The 19,939-nt window shown below is 48.5% G+C and overlaps 7 protein-coding genes across 8 annotated transcripts; 5 read left to right on the top strand and 2 right to left on the bottom strand.

Annotated features, from left to right (window-relative positions):
* Positions 1-277: 277 nt before the first annotated feature.
* SPPG_02952 (phosphatidate phosphatase PAH1) lies at positions 278-4,954 on the bottom strand (the record flags this gene model as incomplete). Its single annotated transcript, XM_016751239.1, has 20 exons — positions 278-630; positions 699-736; positions 802-905; positions 975-1,086; positions 1,146-1,252; positions 1,317-1,449; positions 1,511-1,650; positions 1,712-1,867; positions 1,936-2,137; positions 2,201-2,304; positions 2,373-2,774; positions 2,852-2,912; positions 2,969-3,008; positions 3,066-3,329; positions 3,408-3,954; positions 4,049-4,218; positions 4,279-4,308; positions 4,377-4,458; positions 4,525-4,839; positions 4,922-4,954. The coding sequence occupies 20 exons, from the start codon at positions 4,952-4,954 to the stop codon at positions 278-280; spliced, it is 3,393 nt and encodes a 1,130-aa protein (XP_016610532.1).
* A 195-nt stretch (positions 4,955-5,149) lies between these two features.
* Positions 5,150-6,325, top strand: SPPG_02951 (the record flags this gene model as incomplete). 2 transcript variants are annotated; one of them, XM_016751237.1, is made up of 3 exons in its annotated part: positions 5,150-5,215; positions 5,269-5,932; positions 6,009-6,325. In XM_016751237.1, 2 exons carry the CDS (start codon positions 5,150-5,152, stop codon positions 5,773-5,775), a joined length of 573 nt encoding a protein of 190 aa, XP_016610530.1. In that variant the 3' UTR covers positions 5,776-5,932; positions 6,009-6,325. The 2 variants fall into 2 exon arrangements, with proteins under 2 accessions (XP_016610530.1, XP_016610531.1); XM_016751238.1 differs by having other exon boundaries at positions 5,269-6,325.
* SPPG_02950 (uncharacterized protein) lies at positions 5,864-12,457 on the bottom strand. The gene is made up of 5 exons (XM_016751236.1): positions 12,283-12,457; positions 12,165-12,203; positions 12,005-12,089; positions 10,084-11,934; positions 5,864-10,027 (listed from the first exon to the last, which is right to left on the bottom strand). Exons 1-5 carry the CDS (start codon positions 12,354-12,356, stop codon positions 6,191-6,193), a joined length of 5,886 nt encoding a protein of 1,961 aa, XP_016610529.1. The 5' UTR covers positions 12,357-12,457; the 3' UTR covers positions 5,864-6,190.
* Positions 12,458-12,577: 120 nt separating this feature from the next.
* On the top strand, positions 12,578-13,610 carry SPPG_02949 (uncharacterized protein). The gene has a single exon (XM_016751235.1). The coding sequence runs from the start codon at positions 12,610-12,612 to the stop codon at positions 13,192-13,194; it is 585 nt and encodes a 194-aa protein (XP_016610528.1). The 5' UTR covers positions 12,578-12,609; the 3' UTR covers positions 13,195-13,610.
* A 533-nt stretch (positions 13,611-14,143) lies between these two features.
* SPPG_02948 (uncharacterized protein) lies at positions 14,144-15,596 on the top strand (the record flags this gene model as incomplete). The annotated part of the gene is made up of 7 exons (XM_016751234.1): positions 14,144-14,216; positions 14,279-14,375; positions 14,444-14,715; positions 14,792-15,003; positions 15,064-15,258; positions 15,323-15,421; positions 15,486-15,596. 7 exons carry the CDS (start codon positions 14,144-14,146, stop codon positions 15,594-15,596), a joined length of 1,059 nt encoding a protein of 352 aa, XP_016610527.1.
* Positions 15,597-15,955: 359 nt separating this feature from the next.
* On the top strand, positions 15,956-17,112 carry SPPG_09073 (uncharacterized protein; the record flags this gene model as incomplete). The annotated part of the gene is made up of 8 exons (XM_016757227.1): positions 15,956-16,016; positions 16,088-16,164; positions 16,228-16,357; positions 16,429-16,496; positions 16,558-16,648; positions 16,719-16,800; positions 16,864-16,969; positions 17,026-17,112. 8 exons carry the CDS (start codon positions 15,956-15,958, stop codon positions 17,110-17,112), a joined length of 702 nt encoding a protein of 233 aa, XP_016610526.1.
* Positions 17,113-17,514: 402 nt separating this feature from the next.
* On the top strand, positions 17,515-19,931 carry SPPG_09072 (uncharacterized protein; the record flags this gene model as incomplete). Its single annotated transcript, XM_016757226.1, has 13 exons — positions 17,515-17,844; positions 17,907-18,077; positions 18,137-18,303; positions 18,365-18,452; positions 18,516-18,626; positions 18,680-18,759; positions 18,813-18,928; positions 18,998-19,089; positions 19,153-19,270; positions 19,330-19,421; positions 19,477-19,594; positions 19,648-19,737; positions 19,789-19,931. Coding segments are annotated over 13 exons (1,716 nt in total), but the record flags the coding sequence as incomplete, so codon positions are not given.
* Between the last annotated feature and the right edge of the window lie 8 nt (positions 19,932-19,939).

Here is a 19,939-nt window from a genome sequence, read left to right as displayed (position 1 = left end):
GATAGAGTGCTCAAGATTCTATTGTCTGGCGTAACGTTTCGCCTTCTTGCTCTGTATTATATAATTCTTTCGCTACTATAATCAACAAAACTTTGAAAGTTTTTCTAATGCTCTTGGTTGACTGAATTACTCAAACGCTATAAGCTAAACTTCTATTAAACATGGACGTTAATGCGACTCGCTATATCATCCCCATACACCCCTCTATATAGTGTCCCTTTCCAAATATCATAGAACTTCTATTTTCATCGTCCAGCTAAAGTTCATATCCTCAAAGTTAACCTCGCCAAGCACCCGGATCTTCCTCCTCTTCAACTTGCTCCTCCAAAGCCTTTACGGCAGTATCAGCCGCATTATCGGATACTGGCATGGCATCCGCAAGCTTGGCCGCATCCGCAGTTGATCCTCCTGTATCAGCCTCCTCCTCTTCGTCCTCTTCGTAGAATTCTGACACGTCATCGGAATCTTCATATTCATCGTCTAGCTCTTCATCAACCTCCTCTTCCTGTTTGGCTTCCATCTCTGCGTCAGTACTGGCTTCACCAGGGAGCTCAATATGAGGCAAGTCACTCTTCCAATAGTTCCAGTCATTGAACTCTGGAGTGACGAGGCCACCACCGTTTATAGGGGCTGGAGAGAGTTACAACTGTAATTAGGCAAGTTTAAATATGAAGAGTAAATATTCTCAGAGCACATACGAAATATTTGGTCAACAATATCGTTCAGTTTGACGTATCTGTGACAGCGTATTCCAATTAGTTGGAACTCTCAAAACGCAACAAGATCTGTTTTAATACTTACGAAGACTTGTACTCAGCCAACAACTCTAGCTTTACGTCTCCGGCTGGGTCAATTGTGAAAATACGCGACGATGGGACATCTACACTTCTATATGATAGTGCGTCCTATCGATTCCAATAACATAATTGAGACTCATCGTCAATCGAACCAATAATATCTTACACTTTACATACCGTGATTCGATTTCCAAATCCAGCATAGAACGGCGTCCTATCTCCAAATAAGCGTTTGATGTCACGCAGACACGCCATTTTGAACTCTTCAGGTTTGCGTAGGATGACCTCACTATGGAAAGAGTTAAACATTGAAAGAGCACTCAGAGTACCAGTCCATGCCCCACGTACCGATGGAAAGAGGCAAAGAGCCGATCAGGTGACATGATGACAGGCCCTTCGGGAAGCTGATAGCCTCCCTGTTCTACTTTGGCAAGATATTCTCGTGTGGAACCAGCCTGCAGAATGGGACAATAATATTAGCCAATTTGTTAACTGCCAGGCGCTGAATGTGCACCATACCTGTCCAATGGCCCGAGATGTCAGATACAGTATGTGGTACCCGTTCTTTCTAATGTTGGTGTACAGACTGGCAATCCCCAAGTGGGTCCAATCCTTTCCGACCATTGTGAAAATGTGCCCAAGAGCATCAGACCTAGAAGTAAGTATCGGTTAATGACAGACTGAAAATGTTCACCATGGACGATTCTGCTTACTTGGTAATTGTACCATCGATATCAGAAATCACAATCTTACAGGTATAGTCATAGAGGAAGAGTTTGGCAGAAACGCTTGCGCCTCCTTGGTTGACAGAGAAGGTGATAGTGTTTGCTCCTTTATTCAAATTGAGGTGTTTCTGCAAAATGAACGAATATTAGAAAGTGAGATTACCATGTCGACGTCTAAAGCACAACTACCAGTTGCTCAGATGTCAATCGCAACGATTTGGCAAACTTGGCAGGAAATTTCTGTTCCTGCACAGGCGATTCAGGTTGCTTAGGAGGCTCCTGTGGAACGGTTGCCTTTTCTTTCCGCTCCAGTTTGACATCGGTCTCTACTTTTACTTTGCCCTCCTATTGTATACGACAATTCAAGTGAGCACGCCTGCCTGATTCTAATCAAGTGCGCGACAGAAGATTACCGGATCGATGTTGGTAATTTTGCTGGACGAAGACCTGCTCCACCATGACTTCAATTGGTTGAAACTGTACCGACGATTGTCAGCGGTCGCTTGGCCTGGTCCCTGCTGTTGGGCAAGCCGTTGTACAAGGTCCTCCGGAAGAGGTTTCTTGAACGCTATGTTGGCCATGAGCATTGGGCCCGCCATCGCCCAGCTGTAGTAACTGAAGAGTGCATTTGTAATCTGATCCACATCAGAAGCGGAATAGATATGATGTGATACTTACTTGCCGTTGATCCTGAACACCAAATTCGGGTCCATCAACAATTCTGGGTTTTTACAGAATGACTCAAAGGTGATGAGATTCTTTTGGAATAACTCTTCCCCTTCCTATGACAGATGATCGGGATGAGCATCTCACACTCTTTCCAAGCTGTTATAGTCCCCCTCAGCCCTACCTCTGGCTGAACAGAGCGCATTTTGTCATATCCACAAAGTGACATCTCCATGTCCACATCAGCATTAAAAGCAAAGCTCAAAGGCACCTCGGGTCCATTGGCAAGGTCTGACTCATGGGGTACAGCAGCAGGTTCGGGTGATTGAGCAGGTTCCGAAACAAGTTCAGGGGATCCTGCCCTGTCAGGGGAAAACGACCGATTTGGCAAGCCTGCCAAATAGCTGTTGACTTTTTCATCGACCGACATAGATGATAGGGGTTCAGCGCTCTTTGTTCTATCTCTTCGCAGCGGAGTCTCTGCGTCATCCGCCTTATCGTCCGCGTTCTTTTTGGGCAAGCCGCCCCATCGCCAACTCCATCCTCGCCTTCTCTGCTCCTTCTTTTCTGCCTCATAGTCCTTATACTAGTGAATGATGCATGCGCATGTGAATTTAGAAGTCTAAATATTCGATGGTTGCTTGCATGGATGGATGAACAAACCTCGACTTCGGTGTCACTTAAGGGGCCTGTATTAGCTCGCTTAATATAACCTCCCGGCATTCTACAAATCAATCCGATTAACTAATGTCAAATAACTGTGCCGCAACAAGGACATACTGTGTGCCTTCCTCGTTCTCAGTCACTATAACAGTAGTACCTGGGCAACAAACATGAGTATTTCTCTCCCAAATCCCATGACCGGTGCATTGCATACCATTGTCTGCAGAGACTTCCTGAATCATCTGCATTGACGATGCTCGACTATGGCCGCCACGTTTCAGCTCACCAGAATCCGCTGCGAAAGGGAGGGACTTTGAATGGGGCAATTTGGGCTTTTCCAGTTCCACTTGCGGCACCGGCGGTTTAGAAAGTTTCGATGTAGAGAGCACATGTGCGTGAAGGGGAACAACGGGAACATGTGATCCGAGAGCGGCGTTTACGTTCTTGGCGGTCTTAACCATTGGGTCGTCGGTCAGAACTTAAATAAACAATGGAATATAATTGATTAAACGGATTTTGAAAACAGATAAAAGCAAGCCTTCGAACGAAGATTTACCAGAGCTGGGTGTGGGTAATGCGCTGGGAGCATGACTCTCCACCAGGATCTCTGGCAGAGCCGCGGCTGTCTGTGGGCTTGCTTGGGCCAAAGACGCAGGAGTTTCCGCAGGTTGCTCAGCTTTGGTGGGCTTTTGAGTTTCTTCGGCTTCGACGGATACGACCTGCGAAGTGAAGATAGAGCCGTCCAGATTGATCTCATCAATAGTTCTGATATGTACAGTCGTCGACCTCTCTATATCCACTTGCTTAGACTCGCTCCCCAAACTGGCACCTACTGGATCAGATTCGTCCACTACGGATGGAGCTGTTTCCACGACTCCATCTTGATTCGGGTCCTTGTCGTTTTCCCCCTGCACCATACCGACAAGATGGGCATCAGCGGCAAACGATTGTGTTACGTCCTCTGCATCAATGGGGCGGTCCGATCCTTTTGTTTTCCCTGAAGATTTGGATGATCGCCGAAGATGCCTGCTTGTGTCCGTGTTGCTGTCAGAAGTGGCTCCATTCAGCAGGGCATTCTGTTGCGGGTGGAGTTGATCCCCTGTCTTGGTTTTAGTCCCTTTGCTCGTTGAATGTCCTTTTCTCATTTTCCGGAATAATCCCAAATAGGTGAGCATCGTGGGGAAACGCTTGAACAACATCGTCCGCGTCGATGGGTAGCTCTGATCCCTTCGCGGAAGCTTTCGATGACGCAGGCTTGGCATGAGCCTCTGACGTGTTTAGCCTGTCTCCATTCTGTCTATTCTCGATTGACCCAGCAGTGGCGCCCTGGCTGGCGTCTGTGACTGGGTATTCGTCCTCACCAATATCTGTCAAAGCCATTAATTATCAAAGCGGTTGATAATCAGTACCTAGCCTTTGACAAGTACCTGATCCATGGGCACTGACATAGCCGTTCGCTAAAGACATACGGCAAAAGAATTAAGAACACCGCTACGTTCCAGTCTCGTACTTGAGCGAGGCATACCAGTGGGTGTGATGGGTTCGCCGTTAGCAGCGGCGGTCTCCGGGATAGTCGTGGCGTTTAGGTCAAGAGGTTCAACATTCACCTATAATGAATCACGAGATATGAACATAAATAAAGGATTGTTTATGTCTGACGACCTATCACATACCTCGTGCTTCAATGGTTGCTGGATTGGCGAAGTCGCATATTCAGAGGGAACCGGATTATCCGTCTCAACGACAAAGAAAGCTTCGCCGGCTTCTCCGACCTTCATAAGAAGGTCGGTTGGCCTGCCATTGATGCTAACCTCGACCGCCTTATCGTGGGGCCGCAAAAGCTTGAGCTTGCCAAATCTCACGTGAAACGGGGAGCACACCAGTTCGCCATCTGGGTGCTGTACCACTACGACATCGATGGCACCAGATAATGTAGCTGGGTTGACCTCGCTGTAGAAGGCGCTGACGGTGCTGACGGCCGAGACCACCTGTCAATGAAACCCGAGGGAGAAGGGTCCAAGAAGAGTGTTCAGCTTGACGGAGGCTGAGACAAGGTCCAACGATACATACCTTTCCAGCGGCGAATGCAACGACAGAAGTCATTTTTCCTTGGTGTTTACAGGAATAACAGTCTTCGTTTTTGGTAATGAGGCTTCAAGTCTTTAAATGTCCATTTGCCAGAAACAAGGCCAAACCAATTCACCCAAATTCCCGCAGAGAAGGAAAGGTGACAAGATGTAGCTTTGTAACCCAAATTCCAGTCGTAGATTGAGGCCGTGCCAAATTGGAATGACGAAAATGAAATGGGGAAAACGTTGCGTTGGCTGTTTGCGGGAGTCGGAACCTGGCGGGACGCTTGCTTGGGTGAGTCATTTAACCATTCCGAGCAGGAATCACATGATCTCATCGATTCGCAGGCAGCGACTTGCGAACGGCCGACTTTGCCAAGGAAGGAAGATCTGGAAATCTTCGGGATGGTCCGCCTAAAGAACCGCTACCTCCTCTTCAATCTCCACTTTGATCCTTCGACGCCGCCGTCGGTGGACACTGCGATCAACGGGGGGACGATTAACAATTCTCTCAAAGACAGCTTAGAACTCAACTTTGGAGATTATGGGATAGGGATCGCGTCCTTCACAGTAAAATACTACTCGCCTCACACGCAAACGGGCATTATACGCTGCGCAAGAGAGTCGTATCAAATGCTGTGGGCGGCCTTATCGTTTATCACAAAGATTAGGAACAGACCATGTATCTTTTGTGTGGTTCACTTGGGTGGGACGATAAAGAGTGTTCAACAGGTGGCCCTCAAGCGGGATAGGGAAGCTTTGGAGATGATGGTGAAGAAGGGCGTGTTGGACGTGACCATGGTGGATGCCCTTGTGAAAAAGGCTCATGAAGACATCATGGCGTTGGAAATTTGACGAGTCCTGCGTGCCGGCTCTCTCCGGGTTCTTTCGGACCGCAACAAGCATTCAACGTCCTACCCCAGCTTTCGGCCGCAGCTCGCCGATTGACTAGCTTGCAGAGGCTATCACACCGGAAGCGCAACTGTGGGCAGATCTGCTGCGAATATGCAGCGTTCGTATCTCGTCAGCTATGGGACTTTGACTGCGTCACGGCAAAGTCTAATCTAGCTATTCCGATTACTATATAGCAGGTCACCGAGGCATAATTCCAATCCAACGATCAATTTGTCCTGATCACATGCAAAAGCACCTCGACAAAAGAAAAACTATGTTATATACATCACATGTCGGTAGTTTAGGAAGAGATACCAAAAATGGCCAGTGCCTACTACAAAGGAAGGCTCCCACTTTGGCAGTTTACAAAAAATAATTACTTCGCGGCTTTCTTCCGTCTTGCCGCAGTAGCTCTGGTTACTTTCTTTTCTTCAGCAGCCCCATAAAAAGATTCTGTCGGAATTGATATGGGTTTGCTGTCCGCGTTGCTTTCAGTGTCAGCTTTTGGGTCATGATTTTCCTTGGTTGATGCTCTCGTTTGCTGCTTTGCTCTCGAGGTGACGCCCTTGGTCGTTCGCTTCCCATCTGGGACGTCATCCACAGGTGCCTCTTTTGTATCAGCTTCTGCTACTTGTTTGTTGTCCGTCTTGGTCTTTGCAGCTGCCCGTCGTAAACCGCCTTTTCGCGAGGTTTGTTCTATTGACGGTTGGTCTATAGGCTCGGCCTCAGCCAGCGCATTTTCATCTGTTCTTTCCTCCATTGCCTTTCTGGCTCTGGTAACCGCCCTGCCTTTACCCTTAACCTCAACTTCAGGCTGAGTTTCAGTGTCAGCCTGAGTTGATGGATTCTCTTTGAGGTCTTTCTCCTGCTCGCTTGCAGCCTTGTTCTCTGTAGCAGCAGCCCTTCTTCTGCCCCTTCTTGCACGCTCAGGTTCCACATCGGCAGGTGTCGGAATTGGCATCGGCTCTTCCGCTGCAACGTCCTCACTTGGATTATTCTCGCCGAAGTCTTCCACAGCGGCTTTGGTTTTGGCCGCGGGTCTACCTCTAAGCTTTTTGGTCATCTCTGATGGGGTAGATGGAGCTTGTGCTTCTACAAATTCTGGAGCATCATCGACATTTGGGATTGTCTTGTCCTCGCTCTTGCCTTCCTTGGTCTTGGTTCTTTTTCCACCCGCTCTAGTCCGGACCTTTACACTAGCATCGGATGGTTTCTCTTCGGCCTCTGGAACAATGGACGGCGGCACTGGCTCGATTGTCACATCCGTTGCATGAGTATCGACGGGTGTAGAGTTTTCAACTGCTGCGCTCTCTTCCATTAGGGTTTTCGCCTTCGAAGCAGCTCTTCCCCTCTTCCGTCTAACAGCCACCGGCTGATGATCTTCAGTGGTGGAGCCGGATGGTACAGACTCCACAGTGCTTTGCTGCAACCCGTCCGCGGCCTCTGCTTCCACCGCTTCTTGTTGTTTAGGTTGCCTAGCTTTGGCATTGCGCATACCGCGCACCTTTCCTTCAACTTCAGTGTCTTGCTGAACAACTTCTGCCGTAGTGGACGGCGGGGCTGACTCTCCCGACTCTAACGAAAGAGCTTCTACGTCTTCTTTTCTGGCCTCTTCCTTTTTCACATCTTCGGACTTTTTTGCAACCGCCCTTCCCCGCGACTTAGCTTTGGGTGCCGGTTGCGAATCAGTTGGGTCTGCTGGTGTGGTTTCGTGATCTTCGCATTCGATCGATGCGTGTTCAAGATCTGCGTCATTGCTCGTCTCTCTGTTCTTCTGGGCCTTTGCGGCGGCCCGGCCTCGACGTCGTTTCCCGATACCTTGTGCATCAACGGGTTGCTCAGCAGAGTCTTCGACGGAAGGTATCTCAACAACTGGTTCAAGGTTCGCCTCTTTTGCGAGTTCCTTGCTCTTGGCGTTGGCAGCTTTCCTATCTGTGTCCTCCGCGTGTTCAGCCACCGTCTCTGTCGAGGTAGGGACGGTAGGCTGTTCATCTGTTACTGGAACTCGAGTAGTTCCAGTGTCGGTATGACTGCTACCCTGCTTTCCTTTGTTCATGCTTCTCCTTCTTCCACGTCTTCCAACTTTAGGCTGTTCAATCACTTGATCAGTAGCATCTTTAACTTCCAGTTCCTGTACCATCGCGTTCGCAGTCTCCACGCTCATATTCTGTTCCGTTTCGATGTTGGCATTGCCCTTTGCCTCACCCTTCGTTTCATCATCTCCTTCCTGCTCAACGACCACTTCAGTGGAGCGTGCCTGATCCTTTAATACCGCATCCACTGAGTGCACATCAGTGGTCTCCTCCTTTCTCGCTCTCGCAGCGCCTCTTCTACTCTTTCTTGGTTGAGGTGGCTCGCTACGGGTTTCTACGGAAGCTGAGAGCACAGAATCGGTGGTTGAACTTTCTGCTGCGGCCGTCTCTTCTTGAGCAGCTTGAGGGCCAAGTGTTGTCGCCTGCGGGCTATCCGTCCGACCTCTTCCTTCAACTTCACGCTGCTCATCAGCAGTTTCCGCATGTGGTTGCGGCGAATTTACTGATGGATCAGTCACATCTTCGGTCCGAGTTTCAGCTCCGGTGCAAGTGTCCTCCTTCATATCCGTGGCAGCCTTTCGAGGTCGACCTCTTTTTCTGACCTGAGTCTTGTCATTGAGAGTCGACTTACTCAAGGATTCAGGAGCTTCAGCCGTCGCAGCTTTAATTGCAGGTGCCTCAGCCGGTGAATTCATGTCCTCTGTCGTGTTTTTGGCAACCTTGGGAGGTCGACCTCTCCTTCTAACTGGAGTCTTCTCATCATTGGTTGATGCATCCGTCGCCTCGATGCGGACTTCAGCGATCGTATCCTTCGACGCTGAGTTTATGTCCTCCGTCGTATTCCTGGTCACCTTTGGTGGCCGGCCTCGCTTTCTGACCTGAGCGTTGTCACCGAGACCTGCTGTACCTATGATGTCCGCAGTTTTAACTATGACATCGTCTGGCACGGCCCCTGCACTCGTATCCTCCTCCGTATCGTTGACAACCTTTGGAGGGTGGCTTCTTTTACTGCCCCGACCTTTTTCACCAACGGCTGGTGTATCCACAGGTTTTGGTGATTCAATCGTCGCATCTTTTGTTGCAGGGGTCTCAGTCACGTCGATTTGCGTGCTCTTGGTAACTTTTGGAGGTCGGCCTCGTCTTTTGACTTTAGGGGTTCCTTCAATGGTCAATGGACCTGGTTGCACATCAGCTGCTGATTCAGCTGTCGGATCTTCTGTTGCGGGAGTCTCGGTCTCGGCTCGCGAGCTTATATTCTCGTCCGTGACCAGTATACCACTTTTTTCGAATTCAATCTGGTCCTCAGTGGTAGACTCAACTCCATCAGTTACATCGGCGACAGAAATCTCAGTTTTGGAGCTCTGCTCGTCTTCCGTGATGGTGACAACCGCCGGCAATCGATCACCCTTCTCCGGTTTAGGCAGTTCGATGGCATCAGTAGGCATGGACGGAGCTCCTTGCTCTGTGATAATATCCAGCGCGGATCCTTCAGTCCCGCTAAGCTCAGTCTTTGGCTTCGCGGTCTTCGCGGAACCCCGCTTTCGGCCGCGTCTCTTATTGTCGGAGGGCTCTTCGGCACTTTCAGCAGGGCTAGATGGTGGAGGCTGGGCTTCCACTGCGAGGGTTTCACTACCTTCCTGCACGTCATCAGGTTTGATCCTATCAGTGGATTTCTTCCTTCTACTACTCTTTCTGCTTTCCGAAACTGTCGCGGCGACGTGTGCGGCACCAGCAGAAGGCTCGGTTTCAATTTGAGCAACGCCAAACTCTCCATTCTCTCCATCCCTCTGCTTTGTCGACTCAATGGCGTCTGAGGTGACCGGCACTTTCCCATCTCCACCATCATTTTCCACTATTTCTGAAATAGAAGGAATGGATTGGAATGCCAAGGTATCCACATCGCCATTCTCAATATCCGAGTTCTTATCCTCTTCTGCCTCCCCAGCATTACCAGTTTCTCTGGTGTTTCCATGCTTTCCCGGATCTTGAAGAACAGGCTCAGACTCACTGGTTTGGGCGAGTTCGCTGGCGACTCTCAACGCCTCTTCCGCTTCCCGTCGTAAATGTTCCTGCGATTTAAGAATGGACCGCTTTCCGACTTCCCTTGAGAGCAGCACTTGCCTGCCCCGTACTACGGGTGAATTGATCGGAAGAGTTTCATCGAAGACCTCGGGAGACAGCTTTAAGGACTAGAATTAGTATCAATGAAATGAATTTGAAGTGACAAAGTTCTTACCGGAGGTCCAAAGGTAACGCCCTTTTTCGATTTTGAACTCAGGCTTCGACCAGGCGTGAGCAGATCGCTTACCGGAGGAGTTAAGGCAGCGGAGCCCTCGTCAGCCTGGTTCGCGTGCTCATCAGTCTCTTGCGAGCACGATGGATTTTTGTCGTCGTCGTCTACTTCAATCTCCTGGATTCTGTCGGTAGCGGGGGTCTCCTGCGCAAGTGTACCGTCGGGAATAACCTCGTCCGGGGACAGGTTTGCGTTGAGAAGAGAGACGTTGTCGCTCTCTTCCCGCTTAGCGTCCTGGAGGTTCTCCTCGGCAGCCTGACCCTCGAGGACAATTAGAGGATTCGATATCGGAACAAAGGGAGAGGTTGACGGTTGATCTTCGGGGACATCTTCTGGACTCTTTCTCGGAGGTGTATCACCGGTAGATGTGGGCGATTGTGTCAACACCTTTGCTGTCGGACTCGTCGCATGCTCCACTGTATCGACCGCTTTCGGCAGAGGGCTGGGCGGCTTGGTGGAAGGTAGACGCTTTGGAGTGCTGTCCGAAGTGGTTGCTTTTGTGGAAAGGCTTGTATCTGAATCAGCAGGTTCACGTTCGTCGCCGGTGTGGGAAGGAGAACTTGGCGGCGATTTGCGCTTATCATCGCATGACTTATTTTCGGGAGGGATCGGGTGATCAGTAGGCTTCGCGTTGGTTATGCTCCTCAGCGTGGGCTCACTGTCCGCAAGGCTCAGATCTTTCAAAGACGGATGCACCGCGTAACCAAATAAAGTTGAGGCGCGTCGAGGAGCCGTAACCCCGGCAGCTCCCCGCCTCTGTTCTTTAGCGGGCACACTCTTCGCACCGGCGGCTACACCCTGACGCCGGGAGTTTGGAGTGTTGGTCTTGCCCGTCGCTTGAGGCGGCTTGACTGGCTGATTGGTGGCGGTTAGTACTTTGTCCATTTGCTGCCAAAAAGACCCATCAGTGGATGTGGATGTATTTTGGAGCGTGGATTTTGTTGCAGGGCGTACGGAACGAGCAGCTCCAGTTTTAATGAGAGTTGGAAGGCTGCTCGCTGAAAGTGTTTTGCGGGCACGTGAGCGGTCGATCCGTCGTGGTGCTGGGTCGTCAGCAGCAGTCGCAATGCTTTTAGACGCCATTAGCTCCCCATTGGCAGTTTCCTTTCTTCCCACTTGCGCTTTTGCCTCAGACGGGGTTCCACTTGTCCCTGCGACATTCACATCAGTCGCACGATCAACATAAACGCATTTCAACGTCCTCTCCAGTAGACTGTCTGATTGTGCTTTTGAAGAACTTTCCCCCAGTTCCTGCGCCCGCTGCAGCAAATCTTGTAGCTTTCCTGCCAAATCTTCGCCACCCAGATCTACACAGTCCGCCGGCACCTTGATGCCTTTAACCGTCACGTTATCCATCGAAACGTCACTTTCAGTAGGTCCCTCATGTATATGCAAGGAAATCAGTATGTTGAGAGTATCTCCTGGAGCTATGGATCCAGTAGCTGGGGAGATTCGGTAGCGGTCTGGAGCATTGGTCTTGACGTTAATGTATATCGATGCATCCGACAAGGTATTGGTCACAGAAAGAGATTTTGTAGCAACTGATGCACATGGTCGTTGGAATTCCAATTCTTCCGCGGGAAAAATGTGAAGGGGTGAACCGGACAGCGCATTGTTTGTTTGTCGGGAGTCATGCGCAAATCCTGTGGATGGGACACCAGTTGAATTCTCAAAGCGAAATCGTCGGCCTTGTATGTCAATGACATCCCCATTTTTGAGCAAAACTTTTCTTTGCAAAGCTATAGTTTCCTTATTCACCAAAAGACCCTGTGGGCTTCGGCAAGTTACAGTCACCTGGGATGTAATGTGAGGCCGCGAGCAATTATTGGACGTGAAATGGAAGACTTTTTTCCAGCAAACATACTCTGCGAGTCTTCTTGTCCACCTGTAGTACTGCGTGAACTCTGCTCACAGTGAGGAGGCGAATTTTGATGTCGCAGCTCAAATCTCTTTCTTGGCCACAACTGTCAGGACCCACACAGTGCAAGTCGCCACGGCCGCAATAATGAAAACTTTGTCCTTACCTTCCGATAGTGAAATCGGATTGAGTGATGCGCATAAATCTGTCGTTGAAGACCATGAAAGTGAGTTACTGTTGCGATTTTGCAAATCAACATTAATGTCTCCGCGTGCGCTTCCTACCCAGCATCTTCGCCAGTTTTTCGGATGGCGACAACTCTGCCATAGTCGACATCTTCTGCGTGGCTTGACTCCATGGTGAACCCCAAGCCTTTGATTTGGTCCAGCAACGGAAGGCCTCGACGGGGGTTCGTCGTCACGTCCAACCCGGCTCGAAAGGTTGAGAGTGTTCGCGTTCAGGACCAGCGCGACGAAAGTCATGTCCGAAAGTCCGATTTTGTTTTCACGTGATGTATAAGCCACTTCGCGACTGTTTCAGGAAGCCACGCTTTGCAACTTGCCATTCCCCACCGACGAACTCTTGCATAGACAACAGGCATCAACCGCAGGATGACAGTCGCAACTTGTGAGCACAGTGTTATGGGAAAAGGGAAGACTGTTCTCGTGAACACATCAAATGCCCATAAAAAAGCGGAATTTCAGCGGTATCTATCCCCAATGGAAGTCAAAAGTACAACAATAGATATCCGCGAACCAGTGTCCTCCGACCCTTTTACAATCGTTCAATACAAGGCTTCCCAATTTCCAGCTGATGCGCCCGTTCTTGTAGACGATACTAGCTTAGATATTGAAGGTATGCAGATAGGACCGAACGTCAAATGGCTGTTGGGCGAGTTGCCGAACATTGCCAATGGAACTCGCGCCGCCTTCGTTTGCATTCTTGGAATACGTCATGAGAATCACATTCACCTGTACCGGTCCAGCACTCCTGGACAAATTGTTCAGCCTCCGAGGGGAAAAGACTATGGGTTTCGCGCCTACTTTCAACCGGACGGATGTGCCTTAACCATGGGAGAACAAATCTTTGACGAGTTCAATGCTCGATACCATTCTGTTGAAAAGTTCAAAAACAATAAGCCTACTGAAGTTAGATGCGTTGTGGAAACGTGGGAAGGTGACTTCCAAACTGACTGAATGTCGGGACGTTATCTAGATTAGACATTGATCAGAAGAGCCTTGCGAGTGGAGATATGAAACTCTGGATTCTGTTGCTGGTCCGGTCGGGCAGGCAGTGGGAGTAACAGTGTTGTACTGTTACCCGGGCTGGAAAACGCTGTCACCTGTTCGTTGACCCGGTCGATGACTGAAAGCTACAGAAGGCAGATTGATGAGACACATAATCGAGGTGGTACCTCTGCACAGAAGCGGCTGTACATATCAGTAGCCCGACCATCATTACCAGATAATGGTCGTTCATGAACCTTCAGGGCTATTAGGTGTTTGGAATATCTTAGAAACGAGATAGAGAACAGGTGGTGGGGTTATGACATGATGACCTTTGGCTGATCAATATATTTGGGAGTATTTGAAACTTTCAATGTCAATTACCAAGTCCTTTCCATGTAGTCCAGCGAAATCTATAAATGTTCATTCATTCCCTTTGTAGAATCGAGCCTGGCTTGATCTTTGTTGATCTGGGTACTTGTCATGGCACATTGATTCTTGATGGGACCTGTTCTTGTGATTTCCCTTGCTTCGTCCTTCGAATGACATGAGCAGGCGATGCCATAGCGGAGATGTCCAAATCAAAAGCCTCGTCTGCTAAATGGGAAAGTCTTTGCACCAATGTTGACGCTATTTCCAACCTTACTATAAAGGCGCGACAAATTATCCACTTGAAAGTGACGTTCACCCTCGAACATACACATCCGCAGTATAGCGAAAAATAAAATACATTGCCATTACGAACCCATTCGCTATGATGTTAACTGTCGTGGATCACTAAAAAAAACCTCCGACCATTAAAGACGTTTAAATCCCTGAACCCTCAAGATTTGGGATTTTCGGGCATTCCGCCGTGTTTGTCATAGCCGCGTTTGTCTCGTGGTTGCTTCTCTTCCAGATAACCGATATAATCGACAGTATGGTGCAGCTAACGGAAGCACAGGTCTTGGGTAGAGCTAGAGGCGCTTCAAAGAAAACCATTACTGATCTAGGTAAGCAGAATACGACTAGTTTCTTTGGCTTTCTGTCATTTTGACTGTATGTTTGTTGCAAGCGAGTATAAGAAATTTGAACTTGTGGGGCCAAAACTTGACCGATGTAACAGTTCTTCAGCGACTAGTCAACTTGGAAGTTCTTTCACTGGCCATAAAGTAAGCAGCATGTAAGACACGACTTCCACTCGCTGCACAATCTGACCTAACGTTTGTATTCGCGTAAGTTCTTTGACCTCCCTGGCACCATTTCGAAACCTGACAAATTTGATAGAATTGTATCTTCGCCGTAATAATGTATCCGATCCTGGAGAGCTGTACCACTTGCGCAACCTGTCCAAGCTGCGTGTCTTGTGGTTGAGCGAGAATCCGATCGCTCAGCGGCCTGATTACCGGCAGATGGTGCTGCGTCTACTACCTCAGCTTCGGAAATTGGACGATCGGGATGTAACAGATCGCGAGCGGGAGGAGGTGCTTGCCATGGGACCGGTCACCAATGGTGAGTTGAATGCAAGCTCGATCGGCTTTCTTATCAAGTGACCTTTTACCCACTTTTGAAACTGGTCTTTTTCAAGCTTCCCCTTCTCGGCCATCACCATCGTCAGCAGCTCCGACTCCTACCTGGATGCGTGACGAACCCCGGGAACGGGAGGAGCAACATATCCGGGGGTCTGGACTGGAGGTTGTGGGGATGCCCCATCAAAACCCGGATGGACGCATCGGCCGTCCACGACGGCGGACGGATGATGACCAATCAGTTTTTACGAGTCCTACTGCAGTACATGAGGTATGCTGCTTTTCAACATAGGGGGACTACACAATGTTCTGAGCATTACGTTCGATTTAGAAATTTAGCAGCTCAGCATATGGAGCAGGCGGAATTCCTCCAAATCTGGGAGCCGGCCAGAAACAGCATTCTCCAGCAACAAAGCAAGAGCGGTTTCCTACGCCTCCAAGGACGAACCCTCAAAACAAGGGTGATATACGGCCATCTGATGCTGTTCAAAAGCGGAGGCCGACGTGGCTGGTTCACGCTGAAGAGGTAAAGATTACTAGCAGACTGAAGCTCGCGAGAGATGATTTATTAATGGATTTTTTATTTTTAGTTGGGTCAAGTAAAGGATAGAATACGCGCCGCTTCATTAGACGCTCAAGTGGCCGAAAGTAGTAGAGAAGATGAGGATGACAGCCGCAAATCGACGACGGTATGTGAGGAAACAAAGTCGTGCACATTAACGCATGTCCACTAACTAGCTCTAGCCTTTACAGCAGAATAACATATTATTTGCGATACTTTCGCTAATCAAAGAGCTGGATAATCCGTCTCTCCACGTCGTTGGGCATGAGGTGCAGCGCATAATGGCGGAGAAGATTACGTAATATGTCCGGACGTTTTCGGACAAGGTTGTAAATCCGCCAAAAGATCCCTGCTTTTATGCCATTTAGAAATTCTGCTAGTTTGTCGACCTCCAGCCTTCACCTTTGGCCAATCACATTGTCAACCCATTCTTAATGGCACAGAGAATCTGTATACAGAGGACCCCAGATACCCCAGCAGGAGCATCCGATACCCTTTCCACAACTGTAGTAGTACGACTTCCACATCCCAGAACAGGTTGGCTAAAGCCTGACTCTGTAATTGAAAACGCTTCGCCCGACACGAGGGCATTTTCTGACATCTACTTGCAGGAGATGCTACTTGTTTCATTATTCGGGAGGAAGAGCCTTGTTTGCTCGAGATGCAGCTGGTAGACTCGGAGGAAAGTGCTTCGTGGTTTGTAGACAACTTGGTTCAGAAAGGTAACATGACGCATGAGGCAGCCGCCTTACCATCGAATGCAGGTCTTATTTCTAATTACCGGCAAACGCAGATGGAAGCTTGTACATATTTTCTCCTTTTGATCCCCTATTTCTACTTCTTCCAATTTTGGAGAAGCGAAGGAAAAAGGTAGATGCGCCGTGCTAGAATCAATAGACAACCCAAAGACGATTCTCACAATATATCTGGCAGACATCAGAATCCCCTGGCATCTTCCTTACGTTGGACGATCTGTTGCACGATGAAACGTACATATCATTGACTAGGCTACACGGCCTCAAAAATCTGCCCGAGAAGCTCCTCGTTATTTGTGACTCTAATGGTGCGTTGAAGATTCGGTACTCTGGACAGAGAATCTGTGCCAGGAATGCCAAATTGACACATTGAATCCAGTTCCGGCTCCAGGAATGCAGTTCTTCAGATTGAACGATGATAAAACATTGTCATGGTTGAAGGCAAAGGTGTGCATAAACTTTGGACATCATCTGTTGACAATGTCGTCCTGATCGCTATTATGTGCAGGCTACACGATTGTTGACAAGATACAACGACTATCAAATGTTGGAAAGGTTTACAAGCGGCGAGAAACACATGGATGAGACTCAAAAACATGGCAGGTATCCACATGTTTGAGAAACACTTATTCTCTGCGTGATCGCTCATTGTCATCGATCTAACTTCAGACTCGCGATTACGGGTTGTCATCCGCATACTGGGTGACTGTCTTCCACCGTCTTGGATTGAAAAACTAAGAGAATCTTATGGGTAGGCCGATATTCTATTTTTACCAGAAACTGCTTATGAGTGTAGGCTGACTTCAGATATTAGTTTCAAAGACGAACAGGAAGCATCAGATTATGTCTACTTTGATAACGTGGTGAAGCGACCTCTTTCACAGAAGAATACGGCAGACGCCGATCATCCTACCGCGAAGGTATTCAACCCTGTATCTATGATGGTAGTGTTTCTGATGCTTACAAGCTTTTCCAGAAAAAGAAGCTAACGGTGGGCCAGCGCTCATTAGCGAAAGCAAATAGAGAAGGAATGAAAAGTATATCCAGCTTCTTCAAAAAATAGACTTATCATTTTCAGTATCCAAATTCATGTAAGGTCATAACAATTGAGATAAATACAAACATTGACCCTTTCAACATGGCCGTAATTGCCACATCGATGCCCAACAATCCGTCCTAACTCACAAATCCGTATGTCGACATCGAGACCATTGGAAATTTCCTCCAATTAGTTGGTATGCCCATCATGGCAAGCTGTACAACTGGCAGAATACTGGCCAAAGACGCAAACACCTTGGCCCTAAAAGCAGCGCTGTTTGACACTCGTAAGCACGATCAGGCATGTGACCGCACGTGATTCGACTCTTGTTGCGCAGCAGATCTGACCCAACGACTCGACAGGCCATGGCAATGCCCAAAACGCAATCGACAAGCCGGTGCAGCACCATGACTAACAATAAAACTGATGCCAACGTCCAAGTTTGACGGAGACTCAATCCCGACAAGTGCCTTTCAGGTTCCTTCAGGTTCAAGTGGGGCGGAGATCACGGAGGCAGACACAAGTCAAAGTGTGGAGTGTAACAATTCTTGTGGAAAAAGCTTTATGAGTGAGGCACCAAGCGAAACTACCCTACAGCACACATTTTATCCACCCGCACCATCAAAGTGCTTGTCACGATACGGTATGGACAGTGTGAGCTCGGAATTCCAACCATTGCCCCACTTGTCGAGCAGGATACTCCAACCCAGTCCGCACAATTGCTCGCACAGTCCTTTACTCTCGTTGACCGGAAAGGTATAACTCACTCTACCCTTCCTGCAGTCGGTAAGGTGATACTAATGTGACTGTCAAACCAGAGTTCTACAATTGCACAGCAGGCCACGCCAAATATTTCCTATCCATACCAGTACAATGAACAGTTGGAGGAGTTAAGGGAGGAAAACGGACTTCTGAAATGCTATCTACAAGGCATGGCAGCCAGTCCATTGGCAGCTGTCGATCCCAATCAACCAGCGGCGCCGTTGGAGGTAGGGACAACAGGAATTGACCTTATTCCTGATCAAGCTAACTGATGAGGGCCTTGAAGGACAAAGATAAACAAATACAGGAACTCACAAAAACTGTGGACCTGCTCAAGATTCAGATCAGTGCCTTTGAAAGGATAAATGACATTCGAGAAGGCCAAGTCTCAAGTCCTGATAAAGAAATGAAACATTTGTCCATGGTGACCGCTCGGGAAGATCTCCTTACGTGGTACGCAGCTGCAATGATGCATACGGAATGTGGCAGATTACAAAGTTTGCAAAGGACACAGCTGGCGACGAAAAGTGTTCGAGCTTCTTGTACACAATAAGCTGCAGATGGCAGAATTCGATCAGGATAGGCGCGCTTGGGAAGTGAAGGTAGAATGCTTGTCGCTGAATAAGAACGGACATACCTTCATCCTTACGACTAACATTTCATAGCTAGGTGAACAGCGCCAAGAAAATGAGGCGTTGCAGCAGCAACTGCAAATTTCCGCTGAATTGCTCCGAATCAAGGAAGCTTCTCTGGAGCTAGAGCGCGATACTCGGAAAGTAGGTCGACTGTTGCAGTCCAAAATGACCACCAGACGCTAACTATCTTACAGCGAATCGCAACTGAAGTGCAGGCCGTGGATGCACGCAGAATAGCAGAGCATAAGCATGTTCTCGAGACAGTAGAGAATTGGTCAGTGCCTCATGGACCTGCCATTGTTTCTTTATCTTTACACTTTCTTCCAGGATGGAACATGTCGGTTGTGGGATGCAGAACAGATTCGTACAGACTGCCGAAAGAAAGATGCATATGTTGTCAAGCCGGATTGAATTCGCTGCTGACAGGCTAGCGGTCGTCAGAAGTATGTATTTATCTAATCGATTACTGGTCAGGACTTCGAATACACTTGCGACTCACCTAAGACCAACAGGTATGCAAAAGCATAGGCCAGCACCTATTGACGATAAACATAAACAAGACGTGACCAATTTCTCACAAGGGCAACAGCAAATCATAGAAGAAGTATGTGCCAAAGTATCCTGTATGACGTCCCCGTTAACTAATGCTGTGTAACCGTTGGCATAGACGGAACCCGAAATACAGTTGCTTCACGACCGGATATCTCAACTCATTGAGGAGCGTGATGTCCTCATGAAGCGGGTTGATGAAGATGCAAAAGTGTTTGAAGAGGAGCGGCAAGAATGTAAGTGTATATCGGATGCCACATGTATAAGACATGCTCACCAACGGCACACACTGTAGTATTACGGAAAGTAGCCGACCTTGAAACATCTCAAGCAGACATGTGTGCCCGGCTAAATCAGATAACATTTGAACTTAAAGAAGAACAAGAGGTAGGCAGTCGCGACAATCAGACATCGGTCTCCAACGCTAACTACCAAGTTCAAGAAATCCAGAGTAATTTCCACCAACTTGGAGCAAAAAGAAAAGGAAATTGAAGACAGTAGACAAGATGTAAGCGCCTTGAGAGACAAACTGTCAAAGCTGAAGGTACAACACGAAAGAGGTAAGCTGGAGTGGATTTTCATGCCTTTCCGGATCACCTAAAAGTCAAATTAGAACTTCGTCGAACATATCGGCTTGGAGACGAAGGTGCGAAACTGCTGCGTGCCGAGTTTGAAGTTATCAGGAAGCAGCATATCAGAACCGGTAAGTCGAAGATCTTGTCGAATGTGAGCTGATCTAATATATCAACAATAGCCCAGGTCCTGAAAATAATGCAAGGCCCGAGACACCAAAACAAAGCCCGTACGGGAAGGTGCGGTGCCTATGGTGCACTGGAGCCCATCATAGATCGGCCCGAGCATCGCCCATGGCACCCGGCGGTAGAGCCACCACTTATCGCGTCATA

This window comes from Spizellomyces punctatus, assembly GCF_000182565.1.
Source record: "Spizellomyces punctatus DAOM BR117 chromosome Unknown supercont1.4, whole genome shotgun sequence".
Classification (NCBI taxonomy): domain Eukaryota; kingdom Fungi; phylum Chytridiomycota; class Chytridiomycetes; order Spizellomycetales; family Spizellomycetaceae; genus Spizellomyces; species Spizellomyces punctatus.
This window is presented reverse-complemented; position numbering and strand designations above follow the sequence as displayed.